Raw genomic sequence first — 23,892 nt, forward strand, 5'->3', positions numbered from 1 at the left:
TCTGTAACGTGGTTAAAAGCAGAGCTTAAACTCAGAGTTTTTCTTACATACCACGACTGCACTGTAAAAACACGCAGACTGTCTTTATGTTGGATCGGCTTTGGGAACATGTTAGTCTCTAACACTTTCTTTTCCCCTTGACCTGAAATACAACTAATAATACTACTTTTTTGGTTCCTTTTTATTTTGGATGGTCAGGTTTAAGTTTGCAGTTCAAAGTATATTGGCCTTAATTTAAGATTTACATATTTGAATTGCATACACACTTTTCATCTATTTAGATCACACAATTTTAATAAACTATTAAATTAAATTTTTAATATGACTTGTGAAATCTCTAATTTGTTTATCATATCACAACATTTGGCAGGTTTAATTGAGTGCTTTGCTTTTAAAATGTACATTTTGTCAATGTATTTCCTGGGATGTAAAATCCAAGCTTAATGAACCTGGACACACAAAGAAAACAGGTCATTTTGATGATGCATATGAATTATCATAAAATTATGCAATTGGGGGTTATACAACTAAAAAACCACTAACAATATAACCATGATACATTTAGTTAAAAATGGGTATCCACCTTATGTTGGATGACCTAACATAATGACACAGACACCTAAAATATGGCAAATTTTCTGATAAACTTATTATACGTTTTCTTACAAGGTTTCTTATAATTTATACATTTACATTTACATCATTTAGCAGACGCTTTTATCCAAAGCAACTTACAAATGAGAACAATAGAAGCAGTCAGGTCAACAAGAGAACAACAACAGAATACAAGTGTCATGACAAGTCTCAGTCTAGTATAGAACGCATAGCCAAGTTGTTTTTTATTTTTTTATGAAAAGACAAGAAAAGGAAAAGTGCTAGTATTATTTAGATAAGTGCAGGCGAAAAAGATGAGTCTTTAGATGTTTCTTGAAAATTAGTAAAGACTTAGCAAAGGCTCAGACTATATAGGATGCAATTCTGTGAGATAACAAAGCAGTTCATAACACATACCACTGAAGACTTCATAGGGAAATTCTTCATTAGCGCACCACACCCAAAGTCAATCAATATGACCTGCATGGTGTCCTGGTTCATCAGCAAGTTCTCCATATTGTTGTCCCGACGGAAGACACTATGCTTGATGCACCATCCCCTCATTGAGGCTTTCTCCATGGAGTGTCAAGTCTATGCAAGGCATGGGCTGCTCCATGACCATGATGTAATGGTCTTTGTTGGAAAAGTAATTTAAGAATCAGCCATTAACCAAAACTGTTGATGTGATTGTACCATTAATAAATGTTCCAAATTTGATGCCATAACAGCTAGTGCAGAGGCGCTAAAAAATAAATAAATGCATCACTTAGTCTGGTCTATTGTAGTTTATTATTTGTGGTCAGAATTCATGTCTAATAATATTTGATGGGAATTATATAATTTGCTGTTTTTTGCACATCACGGTATGTAAATATAGCCGTAAGGGCAGAACTGCTTAAAGTTTTTGACACGTTAAAGTGATAAAGAAACATGCATGAATGAGAAAATACATAATACAGAGCGGAAACTGCTTGGGGCGAGTGGCTTGATTCTAACAGGAGGTACATTAAGATAATAAATAGATTATATTACAACATTCTAAATAACGAATATGAATGGCCTACGTTTACAAAAATACAGTAAATAATTTTTTATTTTCTTTTAATGACCACACAGTGGTGCTATAAGTAACTTTTTACCTAATAATTCAGTGATAGAATCAACATTCATTTTTATGAATCCTGCTTCAACCCCAAATAACGCATCTAAATTGTTATTATTATATATTAACTTTATCTGCCATTTTAATTTGATTAAAATATATATCAAACTCCTCCTAGACGGCTTTCAGATCTTCACCAGACATTGCACATGTCAGCTCTTCACCATGCTGACAAAGTTTTTTGACAAGTTATCAAAAAAATTCTATAAGCACATACGTTTATGTTTGCCCAATATGATTTCTATATGTTAAGTGCACGAAGTTAAAACCTCAAACAATGCCAATATGGATAATGAGTCATATTGACGTTTAATTTCATAAATCTGTGATGCTCAGATGTCAAACATATAAACAGAAACCAGCTTGGAAGCATCTGCAGCCCCAAAAATATTTTATTTACCTTTGCATCTACTGATCACATATTATAATAAAAATAATAATAATAAATGTGTTACTTGCTATTTCTTTGTAGTTAATTGTGAAATTTACTAACAATTTCTGAGTTAAAATTGTTTCTGGTTTGAATCCTGCACTTTTTTTCTTTTTTTTTCAGTGTAATTGCAGAGAATCCAGCAGTGACCCCCAAATCCCTCAGTTTAGTTTATTGTGACACGCCAGTTCGCTCGTGGTGTTCAGATACATGTATCCATAGACCTTCACTTTCAGTCTCCCCTCAGGTGTCCTGGGCATCCATGTTTCCATAAACCCCCAGCTTATCTGTTGACAGCCTGTCCAGTCTGCTGAGAGGCTCAACTCTTTGACCATACTTCCATATCATGGATGCAGAACAACCATGTCCAAACTAGAGATACCAGCATGCAGTCGCGGTGCAGGTGGCTGGGAGATCTCAGTTGGTAAGACAGCATAGCTGAGTTTGATGGATTAAGTATAAGGCCTGTTTACGGCCATATCCTCTTTTTTTATTTTTGGTATTTGTGATCTCATGACGGTCCCTACACCTGTGTCCGATCACAGGATTTGATATTTTGCCACACGGAAAGCACCTCCATAGTTTTAGTAGTTGCATCACCACTGAGATATGTGGATACAAATTTAGATTCCTGACTGCCAGGCAGAGGGGGTTTGCATCAGGCTGGAAGGCCTTATATATCACTGCATGATGGATGAGCCAGTGTAGAGGAATTCTCTGCGGTTTATGCTCGAGCAATACTTCGAACTGAGCCGCTGCTCCAGCTTGAACCTTAAATTAATTCACGCTGCTCACAATGACAACCATTAGTGTTTACCTAAAAATGGGCATTGTTGTGTGTAAAGGTGCACTAAGTAATTTATCATCTTTTCGATTCCACCAAAATTTCCACCTCCTTCAACTTAAACTTAAATGAATATTTTACAGGCCATCCAATAGGAACGGAGTTGGAGAAATTTAGCATTGCATTACTTAATAGATCCTGTGCAGTGAGTGGGTGCCGTCAGAAAATGAGAGCACGAATTCCAATGCTCCCTCCAGTGAAAAAGTCCATCCCCTGTTGTCCTCTTGCATAAAAATCCACCAACACATTTGTTAAAACTGTTTATGAACAGTGCTTGATCTGTGCATTTTTTTCTCCTGATTTAGGCGAGATTACTTATTCACTGGAAAAAGCTATATTATGGATAGAGGATAGAGATCGAAAAACACAGCTATTCACTACACAAGATGTTAACTGATGGACTGGAGAGGTGTGGATTTCTTGTGGATTAGTGTGATGTTTGTATCAGCTGTTTGGACTCTGACGGCACCCAACCATTTTGATGTAATGCTAAACTTCTCCAAATCCTCATACTCATCTACATCTTGGATTTCGTGAGGGTGAGTAATTTTTATTTAGTTTAATTTAATTTAATTTTTGGGTGAGCTATTCTATAGTTGATTGTTTATTTAAATGTTTAAATATAATCAAAATGGCTGTGCAAGTAATTCCAACTTTTTAGTGGACATTAAAATTTTTATTAATTTAATTTCATTTAAAATAAATATCTCATGTAAAAATAAATAAATTGAAATTGGTTAAATTGTTCTAATGAGGTACTGATCATATTTTTTACAGTGAGAGTTTGAACGATGTGAGGGTGAGTAAATGGCTCATTTTAATTTTTGTGTGAACACTGGTATATCCACTGTAACCTACTTGGTTCTTATGATCATCTTTTATGATAAGGGGAATTTATACTCTAATTGTTAATCTGCAGTAATGGGTGAGTGCCTGATTCCAGTTTCTTTACCTAGTAACTTTACATTAGTACATATTAGTGCATAATATTACTGCACCAGGGCTTGGTATCAGGATAATGTCTTTGTGAGGGCCCGGGTCATTGCACAACTGGATGCTTCACAAAAAAAAAAAAAAAAAGTGAAGAAAGAAGGGGGAGGAGTATGGCAACTGTCATCACAAACAAGAAACAGCTGTCTCATTTGTGTAACTTGTTTTCTTTTAATATGAGAAGTATGTTGGTAGAGATCTTTGAGTTTTGAGGAAGGCCTGATAGGAGAGAGGAGCGCTTTTTTTTCACTCCTGGAATGATTCTTCCAGACCTTTGGTGAATTTATGGGTTTCTCGGCAGACAAATTCTCTCCTTGTGTTCTCTGAAGTGAGTTTAGGGAAATGTTAGTTTATTAGAAATCGATACTCCAAATTAAACTTAACCCCCTAAAAAAAACCACTGGCCCCCTAATAATAAAGATTTTTGTAATAATAATAATAAAATTAATTAAAATTAAACATGGACATCTGAAACACAACCTTAAAGTATTTAGACAGAAAAAAAACTTGCATAATGTGTAGAATTAGGGTTGCCAAGTCTGCGGTTTTCACACAGAATTAGGCTGCTTTTATAATGTTGTCGCGAGTTGAAGCAAACCTGTCTGCCCCCCTGGAACGTGACCGAGGTAAAACCCCCTCAGGGTGATTTTGGAGTGATTTTGAAAGTCAATTTCCCCCGGAATGCGACTGGGCTACTTTTGATCATGATTGAGTTTTGTTAAGCAGACCTGGCAACCCTGTGTAGAATCCTCTCTTAACCTCTTCCCATTGCCATTGAATACCGTGCAGTTGCATTACTACTATTTACTATTCTAGAGTTTGTGAGAAGAGCAATCATTTAAGACGGGGTCACCAGACTCGGTCCTAGAGGGCCTGTGTTCTGTAGAGTTTAGTTTCAACTTTAATCAAACACACCTGAACCAGCTAATCAAGCTCTTACAAGGTATACTTTAAACCTCCAACCAAGTGTGTTGAGGGAAGTTGGAGCTGAACTCTGCAGGACACCGGCCCTCCAGGACTGAGTTTGGAGACCCCTGGTTCAAGACATACAAAACTCATAAATTAAATAAAATTATTTCATTATATGCTTTATTTATATATAAATATAGCTACTGTACATACATTTGTCTCATCAAGTGTCAATAGTTAAATCGATATCAGATAATTTGCTACTCTTTGGCTAACTGAGATTAGGTTAGTACCATAAGGCAGTATCTGGTTTAAATTGAGCTGTTTTTGCAGCTTGCATGTTGATCGATAACATAGTTTTTAAAGGGGTCAAAAAGGGGACTAAAGTCAGGGGACTAAAGTCTCAATTCCAAAGAGATATTCTTTATAAAAGTTAAGACTCGTCCACGCCCTCTGAAAATGCCTCATTTAAACACGCCCCCACATCTACGTCATGATGTCATAAATTCAGACATGATTTTATGTTTATACAGCGCGATACGCAAAGCAACATGTAAAAAGACTGTACAATTCATTATAATCAGTAATTATGTCCCCACTGGATGCAACAAATGCTTAGTTTAATTTGTTTTGTCTCGTCGTGCCGGGACACAGCATCACAGCATGTTAAGGGGCGTGACATTTCCCTCACACACTTAATGTATTTCGGCCAATCACAATGGACTGGATAGCTGGCCAGTCAGCGTACACCTCACTTTTCAGAACGTTGAGCTTTGTAAAAATTGTTGTGTCTTAGAAAAGTTGGCATAGAGGCAACAAAAATGTACATTGTGGAAAAAAATTTGTAATTTTTTTTCCTTAAACCACATAAACGCATTGCATTACACCAAATACACACAATAATGTTATTTTTAGCAACGTCGTATGACCACTTTATTGTAAGTCCAGCATAGAAGACACAATATGCAGTGCTTCACTTTTTACAGTGCTTAGTATAGTTTTGACTATATATATATATATATATATTTCCTTTTACGGTTGTTGTTGCACCATATAAATGTGATAACCGGACAATATTTGAAATGAATATTTGAATTTGAATGAACACTGTGTGTGTGTGTGTGTGTGTGTGTGTGTGTATTATCATTATTATTATTATTATTAATGGCCACACATAGCATACAAAGTGCATACTTTCATGACTTGGCTAATCAAACAACTGTTACTGTTCTGACTTCAGAGACCAAAGTCATATTAAAAGTAGCTGAAAGGCTAAAGCTCCTGATCTTTGAGTACCTTTATTGAATTGTAGGTTGATAATTGTTATGTCCCTGGAAAAGCCTTTCCAAATATTAAATTACTGTGTGGTATTTTCCATCAAAGAGGCGGTGACAGGGCCATTCTGTTGACAGGATTAGATTTCTCATTGTGAAATCTCCCTCAAGCACATTTTAGATCTATTCTCATACGCACCGATTTTTCCACATTCATGCCTGCATATTTTTTCCCCAAATAGCCATCAGAGAAATTTTTCAGCCACAGACACGTTGTCCTTTCCTAGGTGTGTTTAAAAGTCACACTGAAAACATCCATGTTAGTGTCATCACATCACATCACATATTTCAGAACCAGGCAGCATGAAATGGCAAGAACAAAAACAGTTGTGTTTTAGGCCCCAATATCTCTACTTCCACAAACACAGGATATGCTGGATATTATGAGGAATTTGCCATGATTTCTCCAGCCTGCATCCACAGATATGCCGCCGCTTTAATTTCCCGGCGCACAATAAAAGGCAAACTCTCCTCTCTTCAAACCACCTCTTCCTGTTCCTCAAAGCAGCTTATTAGTAACAGACATGGGTACGACCAAAGAATATGAAAGCAGACTTCAAAATGTACGTAGAAATTGAGATGGTGGATTTTTTTTGGACCACATGTGCACGCTCTCACGCTTTTCCAACAACTGAAAAAAGCCAAAGGTGGTTTGATGACATATGAAACATAAATTAGAGGTAAAATATGTCAGCTTGGTTGAAAAGAAACTGGAGGGTGTAATCTACCTGTCTACTGTTACAGTAGCAAAATTAAAGGTAGACGGTAGTATCCTATAGCAAGGGTGGAGTGGAGTAGTCTGGTGTGTTTACTTACAATAGAAACATTATAAAGAAGATTTTTGTATGTAAATGTTTCTGTATGTATTTAAACTCATCCAGTAGTGTGAGTTTAGGTCAGGTTTTTTATGCATTGTTTGTGTGTGTGTGTGTGTGTGTGTGTGTGTGTGTATATATATATATTAGTGCATCTCAATAAATTTGAATGTTGTGGAAAAGTTCATTTATTCCAGTAATTCAACTCAAATTGTGAAATTTGTGTATTAAATTCAGTGCATGCAGACTTAAGTAGTTTAAGTCTTTGATTCTTTTGTTTTGATTTTGGCTCACATTTAACAAAACCCACCACTGATCTCAACATATTAGAATGTTGTGACATGCCAATCAACTAATAAACTCAAAACACCTGCAAAGGTTTCCTGAGCACTCAACATGGTCCCTCAGTTTGGTTCACTAGGCTACACAGTCATGGGGAAGACTGCCAATCTGACAGTTGTCCAGAAGACAATCACAGAGTGCTGTATCCAAGCATGTTAACAGAAAGTTGAGTAAAGGAAAAAGTGTGGAAGAAAAAGATGCACAACCAACCAAGAGAACCGCAGCTTAATGAGGATTGTCAAGCAAAATCGATTCAATAATTCACATGGAATGGACTGAGGCCCTGGTCAAGGCATACAGATGTGTTAAGGAATTTGGCTACAGTTGTTGTATTCCTCTTTTTTTTTAAGCCACTCCTGAACCACAGACAACAGCAGACGTGTCTTACCTGGGCTAAGGAAAAGAACTGGACTGTTGCTCACTGGTCCAAAGCCCTCTTTTCAGATGAGAGTAAGTTTTGTATTTCGTTGGCAAACCAAGGTCCTAGAGTCTTGAGGAAGGGTGGAAAAGCTCATAGCCCAAGTGGCTTGAAGTCCAGTGTTAAGTTTCCACAGCTGTGATGATTTGGGGCAATGTCATCTGCCAGTGTTGGTCCATTGTGTTTTTTGAAAACCAAAGTCACTGTACCCGTTTATCAAGAATTTTGGAGCATTTCATGCATCCCTCTGCTGACCAGCTTTTTGAAGAAGCTGATTTCATTTTTTAGCAGGATTTGGCAATTTCCAAAAGTGTGATGACCATGGTGTTGGTGTGCTTGACTGGCCAGCAAATTCACCAGAACTGAACCCCAAAGAGAATCTATGGGGTATTATCAAGAGGAAAATGAGAAACGAGACCAAAAAATGCAGAAGAGCTGAAGGCCTCTGTCAAAGAAACCTGGGCTTCCATACCACCTCACCAATGCTACAAACTGATCAACTCCATGCCACGCAGAATTGAGGCAGTAATTAAAGCAAAAGGAGCCCCTACCAAGTATTGAGTACATGTACAGTAAATGAACATACTTTACAGAAGTCCAACAATTTACAAATAGTTGGCCTTATGAAGGATTCTTATTTGTTGAGATGTTGAGTGAATGTTTGTTGAGTGAATTGGTGGGTTTTTGTTAAATGTGAAATCATCACAATTAAAAGAACCAAAGATGTCTGTGTGCACTGAATTTAATACACAAGTTTCACATTTGAGTTAAATGACTGAAATAAATTAACCTTTCCATGACACTCTAATTTATTAAGATGCTCCTGTGTATATATATATGTATATGTGTTTCAAATAAATGCTGTTATTTAAATAACTATTCATCAAAGAAAAACAAAATGGCACAGTTTCCACAAAAATATGAAGCAGCACAATTGTTTTCAACATTGCTAATAATCAGAACTGTTTCTTGAGCAGCAAATCAGCTTGTTAGAGTGATTTCTAAAGGATCATCTGACACTGAAGACTAGAGTAATAATGTAAAAAAATATAGCTTTGCTATCAGAGGAATAAATTCCATATTTATTTTCGATCATATAAATGTAGCCCTGGTGAGCATAAGAGACTTCTTTCAAAAACGTTAGAAAAACCAACCCCAAATTTATATATACATTTATTAAACTGCATGCAGAAATAACATTGACCTCCAAAAATGTGTGGAAATTTGACACAACACAAGTTATTGGGCAACAGCTCAGCAAAGCAGTGCTTACGAAAGTCATCTCTAGGGGCCGCTTTGTTGCAGCACCAAACCACATTTATGCATGTCCGACAAAGCTTCATTCCTGCCATTATTCCATGAATAGTTTCTATAAATATTTATTGTTCTTGGCGTGATGGCTAGATCAGCCTAGACCATGTCACTAGGCAGCTGCCTGAATGGTACATGCACTGGTACTACCATGATCCATCAAACCACAAAACCAATACATACATCTGTAAAGCATGATAGAGATGGAAGATACCATTAGTAACGTTTCTTAATTTTCCAGGTCTATGGTAGGTGTGGTTAACCAAGGGATTTCATAATTACCATGTACACAATCCTTCAAAAGCTTGGCAAGCTCACCAAGGCTTCATTTAGAAATTTTTACAATTAAATTGTTTTTATTTCAATATATTTTAAAAGGTCATTTATTATTGTGATGCTAAATTTTTTGCATCATTACTTCAGTCTTCAGTGTCACACGATCCTTCATAAATCTTTTTAATATGCTGATTCGCTGCTCAAGAAACATTTCTTATTATTGTTATTATTATCAATATTAGAAACAGTTTTGTGGAATCAATGATATATATATATATATATATATATATATATATATATATATATATATATATATATATATATATATATATATATATATAATTTTTTTTAAATTTTTTTTTTTTTGCAGGATTCTTTGATTAATAGAAAGTAGTTATCATAGTAACATTATAATCTTTACTGTTACCTTTGATCAATTCAATTGCTAAATAAAAATAATAAAATAAAAGTTATTTCTTTAAAAAAATCTTTCTGGCGGCAAACTTTGAATGTGTAACTTAAAATAACATTCCAGGTTCAGCCCAAGAAATGGCATATTGGTATATAATACTTATATAAAATTATTTGATAATATATATATCATTTTCTAAATCATTATTTTATGGATTATGCCATTCCCTTAAGTTAAATTGGACATAACTATCCAGACAGCATAGAAAGCTGGTTAGAAAGCAATTTTTCCACCACTTAAATCATAACACACATTAAAATCTTATCTATATACTACTGAAACATTTAAACATTCATTGCAAGTAACCGAGAATTTCCCAATTTCCCCACCCCCCAATATATATTTGTAGTAATCAGCATTATGTCACAACCCAGGATATTTTTTAACGTTAAAACCAAAACTTCACAAAACGAAGACACTTATCCTTGTGGGAAGCCCATTAAATCATTAAATCATACCCTGCCAAAAGACCAGATTTGGACACCATGTTGATTAATGTTGCTCAGCGTGTCTTTTATAATGAAGATGGTTAGTTATGGATGGCCTGCTTCCATAAATGACCATTTGGAAAGAGCAGTTCACGCAAAAAGCACAATCACAAGCATGTCAGTCTTTAACACAGCATATATTTCAATTTATCATACATTCATTTGAAATATAGTCCTCTTCAGTGTACAAGTCATTACAAACCTATGTTTCTTTTAAAAGCATAATGGATAGCAAGTTTTACTATAGAAAAGCTTGGAGTTATGATATCGTACATAATTCAGTCACTCAGGTCTGACTAATGGAGGAGGGAATGCTGGGGGATTTGTTTATTTGCGTTATGTGCATCTGGAGAGGAAAAGTGCTAGAGTCATCATGCACAGAATCCATGGTCCAAGCACCCCAAGCGGGTAAACAATTTATGTTTGTCAGTTTCGCACCAGATGCATGGTTACATCTCAGCACCAATCATCTGTCTGCATCAATAGCTAGTTAACTAACCCAGCGCTTCTTTTGAACAGCTTGCTAACACTTATATTTCCACTCTGTCTTGTTTGTAGTCGGTTTGCATCCATAGAAAAGCAAGCCTTGCTTTAATGCTCGCTGTATGTTATCAGTGAGTAATTCACGAATTCAAGCAGCATCACGGGAACGAATGGTCACGAGGATGGAAAACTCTTGGAAAGTACATGTACACCTGGACTGCATCTCAGCATGTAGTGTTCAATGTCTCAGTTAGTCCGACGTCCATCTTTCAAGATGAAACCCTAAAGCAGCATTAACGATGAAAAGGAATTGACCTTTCTCCATATTCATGTGCCCCTGATCCCAATGGCACTTCTCTGGTGCACGTCACATTAAAAATTAACTCTCTATTCGATTGCAATAAGTTAAAATGGATATATATATATATATATATTTATAAAAATAAGAGAGCAATCATGATTAAAAACAGGACAAGAAGAGAGAAAAATACTCTCAATTGGGACCTCGGGTATTTTGCCCCTATAATTTAATGTCTCATGTATGACATGTTCCTCTACCTTTGCTTGAAATGCTTGGGAATTTGTCTAGTTTCCCTGTGCATGTAGGGAAGTGGTAAGGGGAGAGATCACCGACACGTGTGCATCTCCACCATCTTGCGGCACTGTTTGCACTTGACGTAGCAGCACCAGTGGAACTTGCAGCTGCAGCGGTCGACCACCTCCACCTCCTCCGTGTGGAATCCGCGACCACAGCACATGAGCTCACAGCCGTCGATGGCCTTCGAGGTCTTGTTGCAAAAGCGGCCCGCGGTGCCCAGTATCCCTGGAGATCTGGGGTCATGTTCGCAGAAGTCTGGGCTTGGGTCCAGGTACACCAGATCTTCATCTGTGTGTGGCTTGAACTGTGAGTTTCGGGGAACCAGGACCTTGGTGGTGCCCACTTTGCGTAGCTCCACCTCTGTAGCACCGTCAAATTTCTCCTTGATGATGTTGCCCACTTTGCGGAACGGCGGCATTGCTTTCCAGCAGGTTTTTACCTCACAAGAGCCAGAAACGCCATGGCACTTACATTCCACTCGCATGTTGTTCAGAATTGCCTTGGATTGTGAAAGAAAGGTCATTTGTTAAACAAGTTGTGATAATTGAAACCTTTCAGCATGATGTGTGTTAAGCGCCGTACCTTCCTCCCTGCCTCATTGTTATGAAGGTTCATTAGGGCTCTGTTGGAGGACTGTCCTTTACTTCGTTCTCTGATGTCCACAAAGGACTGGGAAAAAGCAACCCCGTATGCAATGTTATCAGAGCATCCTGACCATTGGAAACCTGTTGAGATAAAGACCCTCAAGCATGGAGAAATGTAACAAGTCCACATGGAAACAACGTTGTTAGGTACATGATAGTGTTTAGTTTAAGCTTAAGTAAAGTTTAGTTTAAGACTAGGTGAACTAGATATCCAGGAGAAAAACCATGTATATGCAACAGCAATAATAATTAATCAGCAATCCTCAAAATAATAATTATTCAATAAAAAAAGCGCACATACCCTCTGGACTGACACCGTGCACATTGCGGTCGCAGCCACACTTGTCCAGCTCCCCGCTGCTGCAGGCTCTGGTCACTGCAAAGGCTACACTAGCAGCAGATAAAGCGTACACAAATGCAGCTTCCCGTGTACCTGTGACACACATAAGTAGCCATTAAGTATCTACAGGGTTTTAAGCAGGGCTGGCTTCATGTGCAATTAAATATGAGGCTACTTACCTTGTGTGACCACTTTGCCAAACAGAGGAACACTTTCTAGCGTCGAGCAGTTCCAGCGTCGGTTGCGGAACTGAAACTGGCACTCGTCGATGGCGAGCTGAGCGCCCCTGCGGACGGCGTCCATCACCTCCACATTGCGCTTGCAGATCTGAACCTGCCTCTGGATGAGTCCTCTGAGCTTCTCACAGGTTTCTTCATCCGAGATGCTCCCCACTGATGACAGCTTTGCTAAGTATCTGAGGACAAAGCAGTAGAGTAATCATTTATTATTTTAATGTCAATTTCTACAAAGATGCATTTATAAAATTAAGTCAAATGAAGGAACCATTTAAACAAATAAACAGTATAATATAATAATAAATCTATAATAATATATATTTATATATATATATATATATATATATATATATATATATATATATATATTTTTTTTATTATATATATATTCTAAATACAGTACCGTTATATATTATCCTATTATTTATTATTCATTTATTGTATGTATTCTGTAAAAAAAAGAAAAGAAAAAAAAGTTTATCAGTTCATGATAACTATTGCATTAAGTAATTTTACCAAATGTAACCTTAATGTAAAAAGTAAGTATTTTTAGTATTTTTGGTTAAAGTTGTTTCTGTGTTTTGTATTTTAAAATTTTTACCCCCCCCCCCCCCATTATTATTTATTTTTAGTTTTATGGCTTAATTTAGTTGTTCTTATAGTGTCTGTTAACAATAACCCTGACCCATGCATTGTTCCACTAATTTAGTGACCCACGTAGGTTTTATATTGACTCCAAAGCACAAACAGTACAATAAACATCGCAAACATAAGCAGCGTGGCCCTCCTGTGACGTTTATGGATGGCTGTGTTGAGCAGATGAGGTAAGGGTGATGTTGAGAGACGGATAGAGACTATCTTCACCCATCACCTCCAGGGCCAGGGGGTCGGGGCAACACCATTGCTTTAAAGGGTCTGCTGAGCTCCATCTCTTTATGGCACCTTATAAAAATAGTCCTATACTACAACACATCACACAGGTTTTCATCCGAACACACCAAGCTTGGTCTCATTATCATCAAGGACTGGTTAAGATCAAAGTCATGAGTGTTTAAAGTCTGCACAGATGCATTTAGAGAGTTGCGTGTGCTCACGGATGGGTTTGTTTTGCATTATTTGTTTCTGAAGGTCTTTTGGTGTAGTGCTGGGTAATTCGAAAGTGCGCTTAAATGTATTGCGGATGGAGGTCTTAAGAATGGCTTTGAAAGTGCTGTGGTGTAAATACTCAATTAAGGTGCAAGATCTTGAGGTTTATTGATTTGGATTGTAGCTCAAGGCTAAACCACAAAATCACCACGGATCGGATCTGACTCACAAAGTGCTTATAGTGTAATCGCATGTACAGTATTTACGCTCTTGAAAGTAGTTTTTAAAAGGGGTTTTCAAAGCGATGCAAACCTTTCATGGAATGGTTCTCAAAAGAAGGTTTTTTTTTTAGGGTGAAGTCCATTTTAGAAATCTAAAGAACTTTTTGTGACATGGACATTTTCCATGAATGTTAAAGGTTCTTCATGGAACCATTGATTCCACCACTTTAAAACAAACAGTACAATTAACTACACTACTTTATTTCAAATATTAATAAAAGCTCATTGCACTTAAAGTTAGATGAAGCCAATAAATGATTATATTAATCTGAAATTAAAATGAAAGAGGAGCAGCAGATTTTTTGTTACCGGTGTGCCAAACCGTCAGTCCTTAGGAGAATAAATGTTGAAATTAAGTATTATTTTTGTGTTTTTGCACAGGATCAGTATAGTGAGAGATATGTTAGTGTTTAATATTCTATTAATTTGGGATTTTTAAGGGTTTCTGTTTGTGATAACCTGCAACTGTTACCTTTTTAAAGAGCTATTTTTACCTTTTTTAACCCATAAAATTTTATTTTTGTTGATACAGATTAATGTATTTGGGTTGATTTATCGATATTAATAGTTAACAATGGTTAATAGTAGTTGTGATTCTGATTAACCAGTTGACTTAGATGTTGCCATTTTTTCAGTGTAAATAGCACACAAAAGATTTGAGCTAATCTGATGTTAATGCACATGCATGACTTTGAGTCAGTATTTCAGTTCATGCTTATTAAATTGCAATTAACATACAAAATAAAATAAAAAATAGTATTAGGAATTTTAAGCTTGCAGTGTCTTGTTTGGTTTCAAGGGCTCATCTTAAGTTAAAAACGGCATGTTTGAATCCCTGCAGCTGGAAGCGGCGCATCCCACCCCTCTCTGCCGTTGACAAGAGATGATTTTGAAGGCCACGGTTGGGGCAGATAAGCAACAAACACCTCCTTGTCCATGGGACCATCATCTCTGCTCTCTTGAGCTTTGATAACATGCTCCTGTCCAGCCAAAAGATGAAGCACGACTTCAATGGCCAGATGCACATGCATTCTGCGCAGAGGGAGTTTGAGTTTCTTTTTTGTAGCATCTGTTGACAATTGCATGTTCTTGCATGTGTGTTTACAGCTTTTGTTTGTTTCACTAGTAAATTAGCTCTGTGATCCTGACCTGATAATGAATCTGGCAGCCAAATGGCAGCGGAGTCCCATCCGTTCTGACGGGATTAGCGCTATAATATAATATATCAGTGCCAGATGCACTCATAAGACTGGCACTCATATCAAGCTCGGGATTTTGACAAACAGACACCTGAAGAACGGCCCGCTGCATATTTGTCTGGGAAAAAGATTGTCTGAGACCTTGAGAGAATCTTGTTTTCATTGCTCCCCAGTTATAGCTCTAGCCTTCTCTTCTACGTACTTGCTAATCGTTTGGGAAAACAAAGGGAGCCGACTGTGGGATTTTGTGAAAGAATGGGAGATGCCTTCCTCTGCGCTTTCTGGGAGGTTTTTGCAGGAGCATTCCACCTGGAGCATGGTGCCTTCTTCCTTTTCTGTCATGTTTGTGTTGAATTACATTGCCCTGGCCTTCGAGCACTGTTGGCTCCAGATGGCTTAGCCAAGCGCGACTTAGCACGCAACAATGCTGTATAAGAGAGTTTGAAAGAGAATGAGAGAGAAAAAGCATCACACACGTACACACGCCTGACTGTATATATCCGCTTGCCTCTTACTACTGTCAACTTATAAACATATCAAAGTTAACACAATATTGTTAAAGTCTTTTAAAGCATTTATTTGATCAAACAGTGAAAGCAGTAATATTGTGAAATATTATTACAATTTAAATGCCTATTTTCTCTTTAAATATACTTTAAAATGTCTAAAGTGTCACATGATTCTTCAGAAATTATTCTAATATGAGAATTTGCTGCTCAAGGAACATTTTTTAAAGAGGTCATCGGATGCAAATTTTCCACAAACTGATATGATTCTTAATATATGATTCTTAATAAGATCTTAATGAAAAGTCTGTAACATATTTTAGTTAAAATGTCTTAATGGTAGTGTAAAACAACAACTTTTTTTACCCTGTCAAATACAACTCTTTGCAGAGCAAGCCATTTTGTAGCATTTTCCTTTAAATGTTAATGAGCTCTGCTGACCCCACCCCTATCTTCCATGCTGCTCTCAGAGAGACTGTTTACTATAAGTGCATTCATCTGAAACTTGCTAATTAGCACATTATTTGGAAAGATTCATTAAAAAATATTTTACTCGCGTCTTCTGTTGGTGAAGCTGGATTGCGAATTATTGGCTTGAACATAGATGCATTTATGTAGATCGGGGGCTTATTCCCTTCAAAAAAAAATGTAATCCACTGCGTCTTCAGTGGCTCACATGTCAAGAGTAAATGACGGCTGCTATGCTCATTATTACATCCAACAACAGAACACCTCAATCACTTAGGAATCATTCTTGAGATCGGCTCAATTTGAGAAAGGGGAAATTATTTAACGAGATTAAATAAAAACCACTGGGTGGATAAAAAAATAAAAAAATTTTTTGGACATTATTAATATTTTTACTGTCACTTTTGGATGCAACAAGATATTTAGCCCAGGGTTCAATACGCACCTCCATTTTAAAATTATTTAAAACTGTAATACACTTCTGTACGCTATATAAAAAAACATGGATTACTTCAAAATTCTTTTGAGAGAAGTATTATTTTTGTGGATTGGCCATTATTAGGCACTATAAACACATGTAATGTCTGTTTCATTCATTCTGGCAGCCGGAAGGGCACCCTCATGCAGAAACTTCACATATACATCTCAGAACTAATAGAACTGATGACACTCAAGGAAACCCCTAATATGGACATCCTGCTAGAAACATTTTGAATGATGAAACATGAAGACAATAAACACTCGATTGTGACAATGTATAGTGTTCTTCAAGCCATTTAGTGTATTTTCATAATGATGTATATGTATAATCCATTGGCTGTCTATTCTACAGTACATATATTCACAGAATATAGAATATATTTTCTGTGTCATTTTGTGAAAAGAAGCCACGTCAGATCACAAAAGGAAGTTATTTCAAACATTCTGACTGTTGTAGAGTGAAAGCGTGTTATAATATACTCTTTTGGTTTAGAAATGCTTCTTATTACAAGACATCACATGCCGAACATCTTTCTTTGTAGTGTTTTTTCAAATGCATGTTATAAGCAGGACAGCGTTTGGTCATCTCAGTGATTAGACTCATGAGCAGACAAACAGAGCCAGTTCAAAAATTATTTAAACGCAAAGCCAAAAAAACACAATTCACAAGCACATATTGAACCATGGATGTCGTACCCAATGGTTCAATTTTATATCGAGAATTGTGGCATCTCTAATAAATAAATAAATACATATATATATATATATAAAAACTTTTTATAGCAACTAAAAAGCTTCAATTTCCCTCAGCATCTTTTTTTTATTTATAATCAAACAATGGATGTTGAGATTTTGTCTCTCTGTGGTAAATCGGTGAAAGTAAATATCAGACCTATGCAGGCTACCGACAGTACGTAAAGTGTGCTGTGGTGTCCGAGGAACACAATTTCTTGAGGTTTACCAAAGTATTTGATATTTACATATTTGTCAGCTGTGCGTCATAGGGCGCTTGTATCTGTGTATTACAAGCTGTTTGTCTGAAATGAATTCATTGTTAAGGGAGTTTAAGGGAACTGATGCATTTAGTGCTTCGCATTACACCCACATATTTCCATTTTTATTATAATTATCATCAAACGCATTACCAGCATTACCAAGGAGTTTGTTTTGAATAGAAGCACTATTAATGCATTACTGTTGGCATTGCTCATACTTTTCATAAAACTCTGTGAGAAACCCGTCCTGCACTGTTTTTTGGCGCTGATATAAATGATATATTAAGCTCTGATTTTAACAACATCATATGGCTCCTTTACATATTACTTTGAAAATGAATGAATTTAAAAATAACAAATTATTTATTTAAATTATTAACTGAATACGGTTCATAGGTATTATTTCTTCTTCATTCTCATGCTTACAATGGCTGCATTTAGTCGTATTATAACCAAAATACAGTTGTGCTGCTATATATTTTTTGAGGAAATCCTGACCCTTTTTTTCAGCATTTTTTATAGCATTATAAATGAATTTAGATTCATTTAATGCATGCTTACTAAAATAAAAGTTTTCATTTTGTATTTTTGAATGGTAGTCTACAGATCTTGAAAGTCACACTTTAATTCTCCTCACAACATTAAAAATACAGTCAAGAAGATGTTCTGCACAAAGGAGCCAAAATGTGAACCATCAAAGAATATGACATGTTTTCAAAAACAGATGTGTCATTCTTGCACAACAGTCTTGCTCTGATAAACAGCTCGTTTCCTCAAAAACTCAGTGACTCATTGGTATTTCTAAGTCTCGCAGACTGTTCACAGCTCATGTACCAAAACCTCATTCATTTTGCTTTAAGTTGAGAGAGTTCGTCTAGAGCTACAGTTGCATTTACACTTCGCTTACTCTGCAAGTCTGGTGGATGACTTTAACTCTAGAGGGCAGTGTTATCTCATTTATTGAGATAACGTCATATCTTTAATTAATCTTGTTTCTATATCTTCTAGCAGATTAAATATGTGCCAGGTGTACATCATGAAGATACTTCAGACTTTCAGAGAGGGACAACAAGGTGCGTTGAACATCTAAATTTAAACTTAAATTAATCTGTGCAGTTTAATTCATTTTATATGAGCATATGCTTCTACAAACCAGAACGTTTTTTATCATACATGACTCCAGAACAAATTAAAATAATTTATGTAAATATCATTTGCATCAGTTCAAGAAGTAAATGGGTATATACTATTTATAGATATATTTCGGAGACATTCCTGCACCTGAGGTCCAAAAAACATCCTGAACATCTTGTGTGACCAGAACGACGGTCTGTAAAATTGAAGACGGATTGACAAGAATCTGGAGGAAATGTACTCCGGTACAGAGCAGAAAATTAAGTAAGAGCGATTTACTCTTGTTCTTTTTAGGTGTTGACAGGCCCATATGGGGATTCTTACATTTATTTTTAAGAGCAAAGGACTTAAATGTTGATGACTGATGAAAGTGATGATGGAAGTTGCCTGTTTTTATCAAATTAACCTTTTAATAGGCTGCTGTATGAGTGGAGGTATGTGACAACAGGTTTTCCAGCTTCATTACGCTGTTGTCACTGGTGTTATTTGTGTTATCAGCACTCGGCGCCAGGATGTATTTCACATTAGAGGTTTCTCTCTTCTCATGTTGCTCATCAGCTGTGAACTATTTATTGACCGTCCTGTGCAAACGCCTCAACCACTGTTCTTTCCATCCCATGCAATGGGAAACACTGTGTCACTTCCCAAACAAAGACAACTGCATGGTTTTGTATTATATTCAGTGAGCTGTGCATTAGTGAACATTCTGTAACCTCAACTTCTAAAAAAAAAAAAAATCTGCATTTCACAGTGTGCAACGCTTTCTTTACTTCTGAAATTGTTGCATCATGAAACTAGATTAATTCATCAAGATAAATTTTAAAGTTTAGAAAAATATTGAATTGTGAAGGTTGCATTGGCCTTATGTAGGTTGGATACTTAATGTAAAAGTTAAGAATAGAGATAGTTAAAATATGCTGAAAATGTACTCACCTTCAGGCTATCTAAGGTGTAGATGAGTTTGTTTCTTCATCGGAACAGATTTGGAGAAACCCAGCATTCCATCACTTGCTCACCAATGGCTCCACTGCAGTGGATGGGTGCCGTCAGAATGAGAGTCCAAACAGCTGATAAAAACATCACAGTAATCCACAAGTAATCCACATGATTGTACTCCATCAGTGAACGTCTCGTGAAATGAAAGTTACATGTTTGTCAGAAACAAATCCATTATTAAGGCATTTTAACTTTAACTTGTCCCTTCCATAATCCATATTCACCCTTCTCACATCAAACTCCACCCACATATTTGATTAGAACTGTTTTAGACTGTTTTTGCTTGTAAACGGTGCTTGATCTGTGCATATTTCTTTCCTAATTCAGACAAGATGACTTTTTCACTGGAAAATATTTTAGCCGAAAGCCGGATTGAAGTTAGAAACTCCTTAATGTTGGATTTGTTTTTCTTCACAAGAAGCTTTACAAGACGTTAACTGATGGACTGGAGTCATGTGGATTACTTTGGATCATTTTATCAGCTGTTTGGACTCTCATTCTGACGGCACCCATTCACTGCAGCGGATCCATTGGTTAGCAAGTGATGTATTGCTAAATTTCACCAACTCTGTTCCCATGAACAAACAAGCTCTACGTCTAGGCAGATTTTCTTTTTTGGGTGAACTATTTCTTTAAAGATTGGATGGATCAGTAGAGTCAGACTTTCTCAATAGAATTCTACAAAATCTGAAACCGTTTGATCAGTCAGAATACACAAAGCACACTAAGTTGGAACAGACTAAATTTTGGTGGATGTAATTCGGAATGTTGGTCTCAGTTTAAGGATTTAGAAGTTTGATCAATAGCAGTATATGCTGACTTTGCCAAAGCAAGATAAAAGCAAAAACCGTTGCCTGTCAAAATGCATTAGAAGAAGGATTAAGAGCAACTATTTGCATTGTTTATTTAGAAAAGAGTTTGTTTAATAACATTTCACCATCTGTTATTTATAGTGTCTAATTAATGATTCATTCCTGGCATTTTAATACAAAGCAACTGCAAATAGTCATTCATAAAATATTATAAAGCAATGTAAGCTTATATTTGCATGAACAAGCACATGCTGTTGAAGCAGGTTTGAAGATGTGCAGGTGCGGTACAACTGCTCTCGTGACGTGCACCTGCACCTCAACCCTCCACACAGGTGCTGATGGATGTGTATCAAGAATAATACATTCACACATCTCTCAAATGAAAAGCTCTTGGCTGTGCTTCAAAACATTTAATTATGACTGCTGAGTAAAAGTATCTGACTAACCAGAAGAACGCACTCTCTTAAAACATTCAGATTAGAGCTACAAAGGGCTAACAGCCTGATACTTTTTAAGCACCACAAAACCTTTATTCTCTGTTTTCATGTCTATATTCTGGCGTTTTAAAGAGCCCAGAAGCCAAACCACTGATCTGAAGAACCTATATTGAAACATTGAGAACGTTATCGTAATCTCTGAAGGGGTTTACCTACTACAGAAAAACCAGTCGAAGAGCTTTTATTTTTAAGATTTGTTGCACAGTAATTCACTTATATGCAACAAACAGGAGACAACACAGAAAACGTTTGTGTACTCAGTCATGCTTTTCATCTGATTTTAAGTGAGACGAAATATTTAAAAAATGTTTATAATCTTACTTTACATCTAAATCTCATTTTAAGATCAGTCGTGACGAAATCACTGTTTATTTCATTTGAACTAAAGACTGCTATGTTGCTCAGAAGATGATTTACCTCAGGAATATGCCTGAAGATGACCTTTATCAAAAAGCATGCAGCATATTGTCAGTTGTCATACTGAACAACATTTTTCTATTTATTGCAGGTTTTACACTAAGTCTGTTTCCCTGTTCTTCAGTTAAACCGTAGACTTAAACCTTGCATTTCTTATCAAAACTTCAAGTCACATTTGTATAACATTTAAGCTTAATTTAACTGTCTTCATATAAATAATATTAGTGTTTCTGGATCATACAGACTACATTTCAGATTCATGCTCACGGGTTGCTCCTATAACTCGAAGATTTCACATTTTCTGTTCGCTAAAGAAAACTTGTCTAATGTCAATTTGGCTGCCTGCTAATACCTGTCCTGAGATGGGGTTGGAATCATGTACAAGCTCCTGTCAGAATGATCATATTTTGTAGACAGGTAGGAGGTTTTCCGTAAGTGTGAAGCTTGTCTGTGCATGCCCCAAACCTGTCACCACGCCTTTGAGTTAAAAACACTCTTCCATCGAAAACCCAACTACATCTGGATAGATTAAATGATGTGCTGTTTCTGCCCTGAGGATACAGATAAATGATTCTATATACCTGGAAATGCACTCATCTTGATATGGCCTTAACCAAGCATGCAATTCTGCTTCTTAACTACGTAAGTAACAAAATCAGATCATTCTCTTATGGATTCTTTGCTGTTATCACAAATTGTCATACGTGATTCATTTATACAGCTCTCTTCTGCACTAACTAACTGCTGTCCCATTCACGCGTTGCGCGCTGCGCGCAACCAGCGCCAAGCGCGGCTGTGCCAAATGCACATGAACGGAAAGTCTCCAAATAACCGGTTTCATTACTTTTTATTTTGTGCTGTCCATACAGTGCATGCTTTGAGATGTTTATTTCATAATAAAGGCTACATTAGACGACTTAGACAAAGTTTACAACTGTTTTGTTCTGCGCTTTAAAAAAAAAACTGTAAGCTTTAAGGTATTTAATCGAAGTAGGTAGGTTCTATTCTTATTCACCAGTTCGCTTCGTAATTTCAGATTTGCGATTCACAGGCTACATTTGACATGCTAAACATTTGCTTTCGGGGAATCTGACTGACTTAGTCATAACAGACCTAGACGCAGACGTCAAAACATAACATGAATGAAGAAAGTGATAGCTATTCACTTACAGCCAGTTGCTCGCATTGGCGGAGAAGAGTGCTAGAAAGAGCATAAGCAGCGACCTTATCAAATACTCCGATGACATCTTGAGAGGATAATTCAGGTAAAGGTCGCTGGTGTAAAATCCTCAGGGGAAGTTTATCAGTGCACCGCGCTGAAAAGTTGCATCGAAAAGCGATGAATCCATCATTGCGCATCCATCTGGATGAGAAGCAGGTCTGTCCGGATCAACAGTTCATGCCTCCTTGTATAAACAAGCCCAAGTGCTCAATAAAGTTTATGTAGTGGCAGCAAACTCACACTGAGCGGTATCCAACCATGCGATTTCCTCCGAGCGCGTGCAGCGGTTTCCACGGTCAACTTTTACGCAGCATCAGATAAAGGTGAACCACGCGCGGTCCCGCCAATAAATTGAGTCTAAACGACAGTCCCGCTCCCGTGCGTGCAGTTAATTCATCTAAACGTGAGGTTCAGCACCCCTGTTGATGCCACTCTGAATTGAGCCTGAGAGGGAATGCTGAATTTACTGACTCCTGGAGGGTTTGGTAGGGGCGGCGCGTCGTTTGGGGGAGGTTTTGATGTGTGAGAAAGCAGATAAAGGCGGGTTTAGTGCATGCATATATGTTTTCTCCTGCTCTTTGCTGCCAAGGTGTATTTTTTAAGGTGTTTATTTATTTATTTTTTTTTTTTTGAGTTCTTCACAGGGACTCACTATTCGCCGTGCTCGAGGTATAACCGCATATGCTTTTGGCAAGGTGTATTTTCCCTGGCCTCAGTGCCCCCAAACGCAAGTACTTTGTGGTTAGGATGCTATTTATAGGATGCCTAGCATTTTGACAGCTTTGACAAAAATAGACTACAGATTATGGCTTATTATTGTTATTGTTATTAATGCTGTGATATGTGGTTGGCATTTGAATGAGAATGAAGATTACAGGAGTCACTTTAAGACAGGATTTTCAAAGATAAAATCTGATTCATTAAGGTTACATTCATAAATAAACCAGGTTTTTCTTCGTAATAGAACATTAGGCTGAAATAAGTCGTGGTGGTTTTATTTTTTAGTCGTTTCATGTCAGCATAATCACAGCAACAGTTCATCATAAGTTTATGTCTGTTTAACATGCAGTATTAAACCACAAACATCTTTCTATACTGGTAAATATTATGTGC

At 36.7% G+C, this 23,892-nt stretch overlaps 1 protein-coding gene and 1 long non-coding RNA gene across 2 annotated transcripts in view; one reads left to right on the forward strand and one right to left on the reverse strand.

The window, feature by feature from the left end:
- Positions 1-10,389: 10,389 nt before the first annotated feature.
- LOC113055514 (protein Wnt-4a) lies at positions 10,390-23,308 on the reverse strand. The gene is made up of 5 exons (XM_026221880.1): positions 22,728-23,308; positions 12,630-12,865; positions 12,412-12,543; positions 12,049-12,191; positions 10,390-11,965 (listed from the first exon to the last, which is right to left on the reverse strand). Exons 1-5 carry the CDS (start codon positions 22,802-22,804, stop codon positions 11,495-11,497), a joined length of 1,059 nt encoding a protein of 352 aa, XP_026077665.1. The 5' UTR covers positions 22,805-23,308; the 3' UTR covers positions 10,390-11,494.
- The window catches only part of LOC113055516 (uncharacterized), a 36,723-nt gene continuing 30,392 nt past the window's right edge, over positions 17,562-23,892 (forward strand). The window contains exons 1-2 of the long non-coding RNA XR_003277537.1: positions 17,562-18,774; positions 18,958-19,099. This is a non-coding gene — a long non-coding RNA (uncharacterized LOC113055516). The remainder of the gene's footprint in view (positions 18,775-18,957; positions 19,100-23,892) is intronic.

This window comes from Carassius auratus, chromosome 36 (assembly GCF_003368295.1).
Source record: "Carassius auratus strain Wakin chromosome 36, ASM336829v1, whole genome shotgun sequence".
NCBI lineage: Eukaryota > Metazoa > Chordata > Actinopteri > Cypriniformes > Cyprinidae > Carassius > Carassius auratus.

Coding starts and splice junctions, on each gene's coding strand:
- LOC113055514 (XM_026221880.1), bottom strand. CDS start 22,804: ATGTCATCGGAGTATTTGATAAGGTCGCTGCTTATGCTCTTTCTAGCA. Junction 12,866..22,727: donor GCCAATGCGAGCAACTGGCT/GTAAGTGAATAG, acceptor CTTTGTCCTCAG/ATACTTAGCAAAGCTGTCAT. Junction 12,192..12,411: donor GCACGGTGTCAGTCCAGAGG/GTATGTGCGCTT, acceptor TTATCTCAACAG/GTTTCCAATGGTCAGGATGC.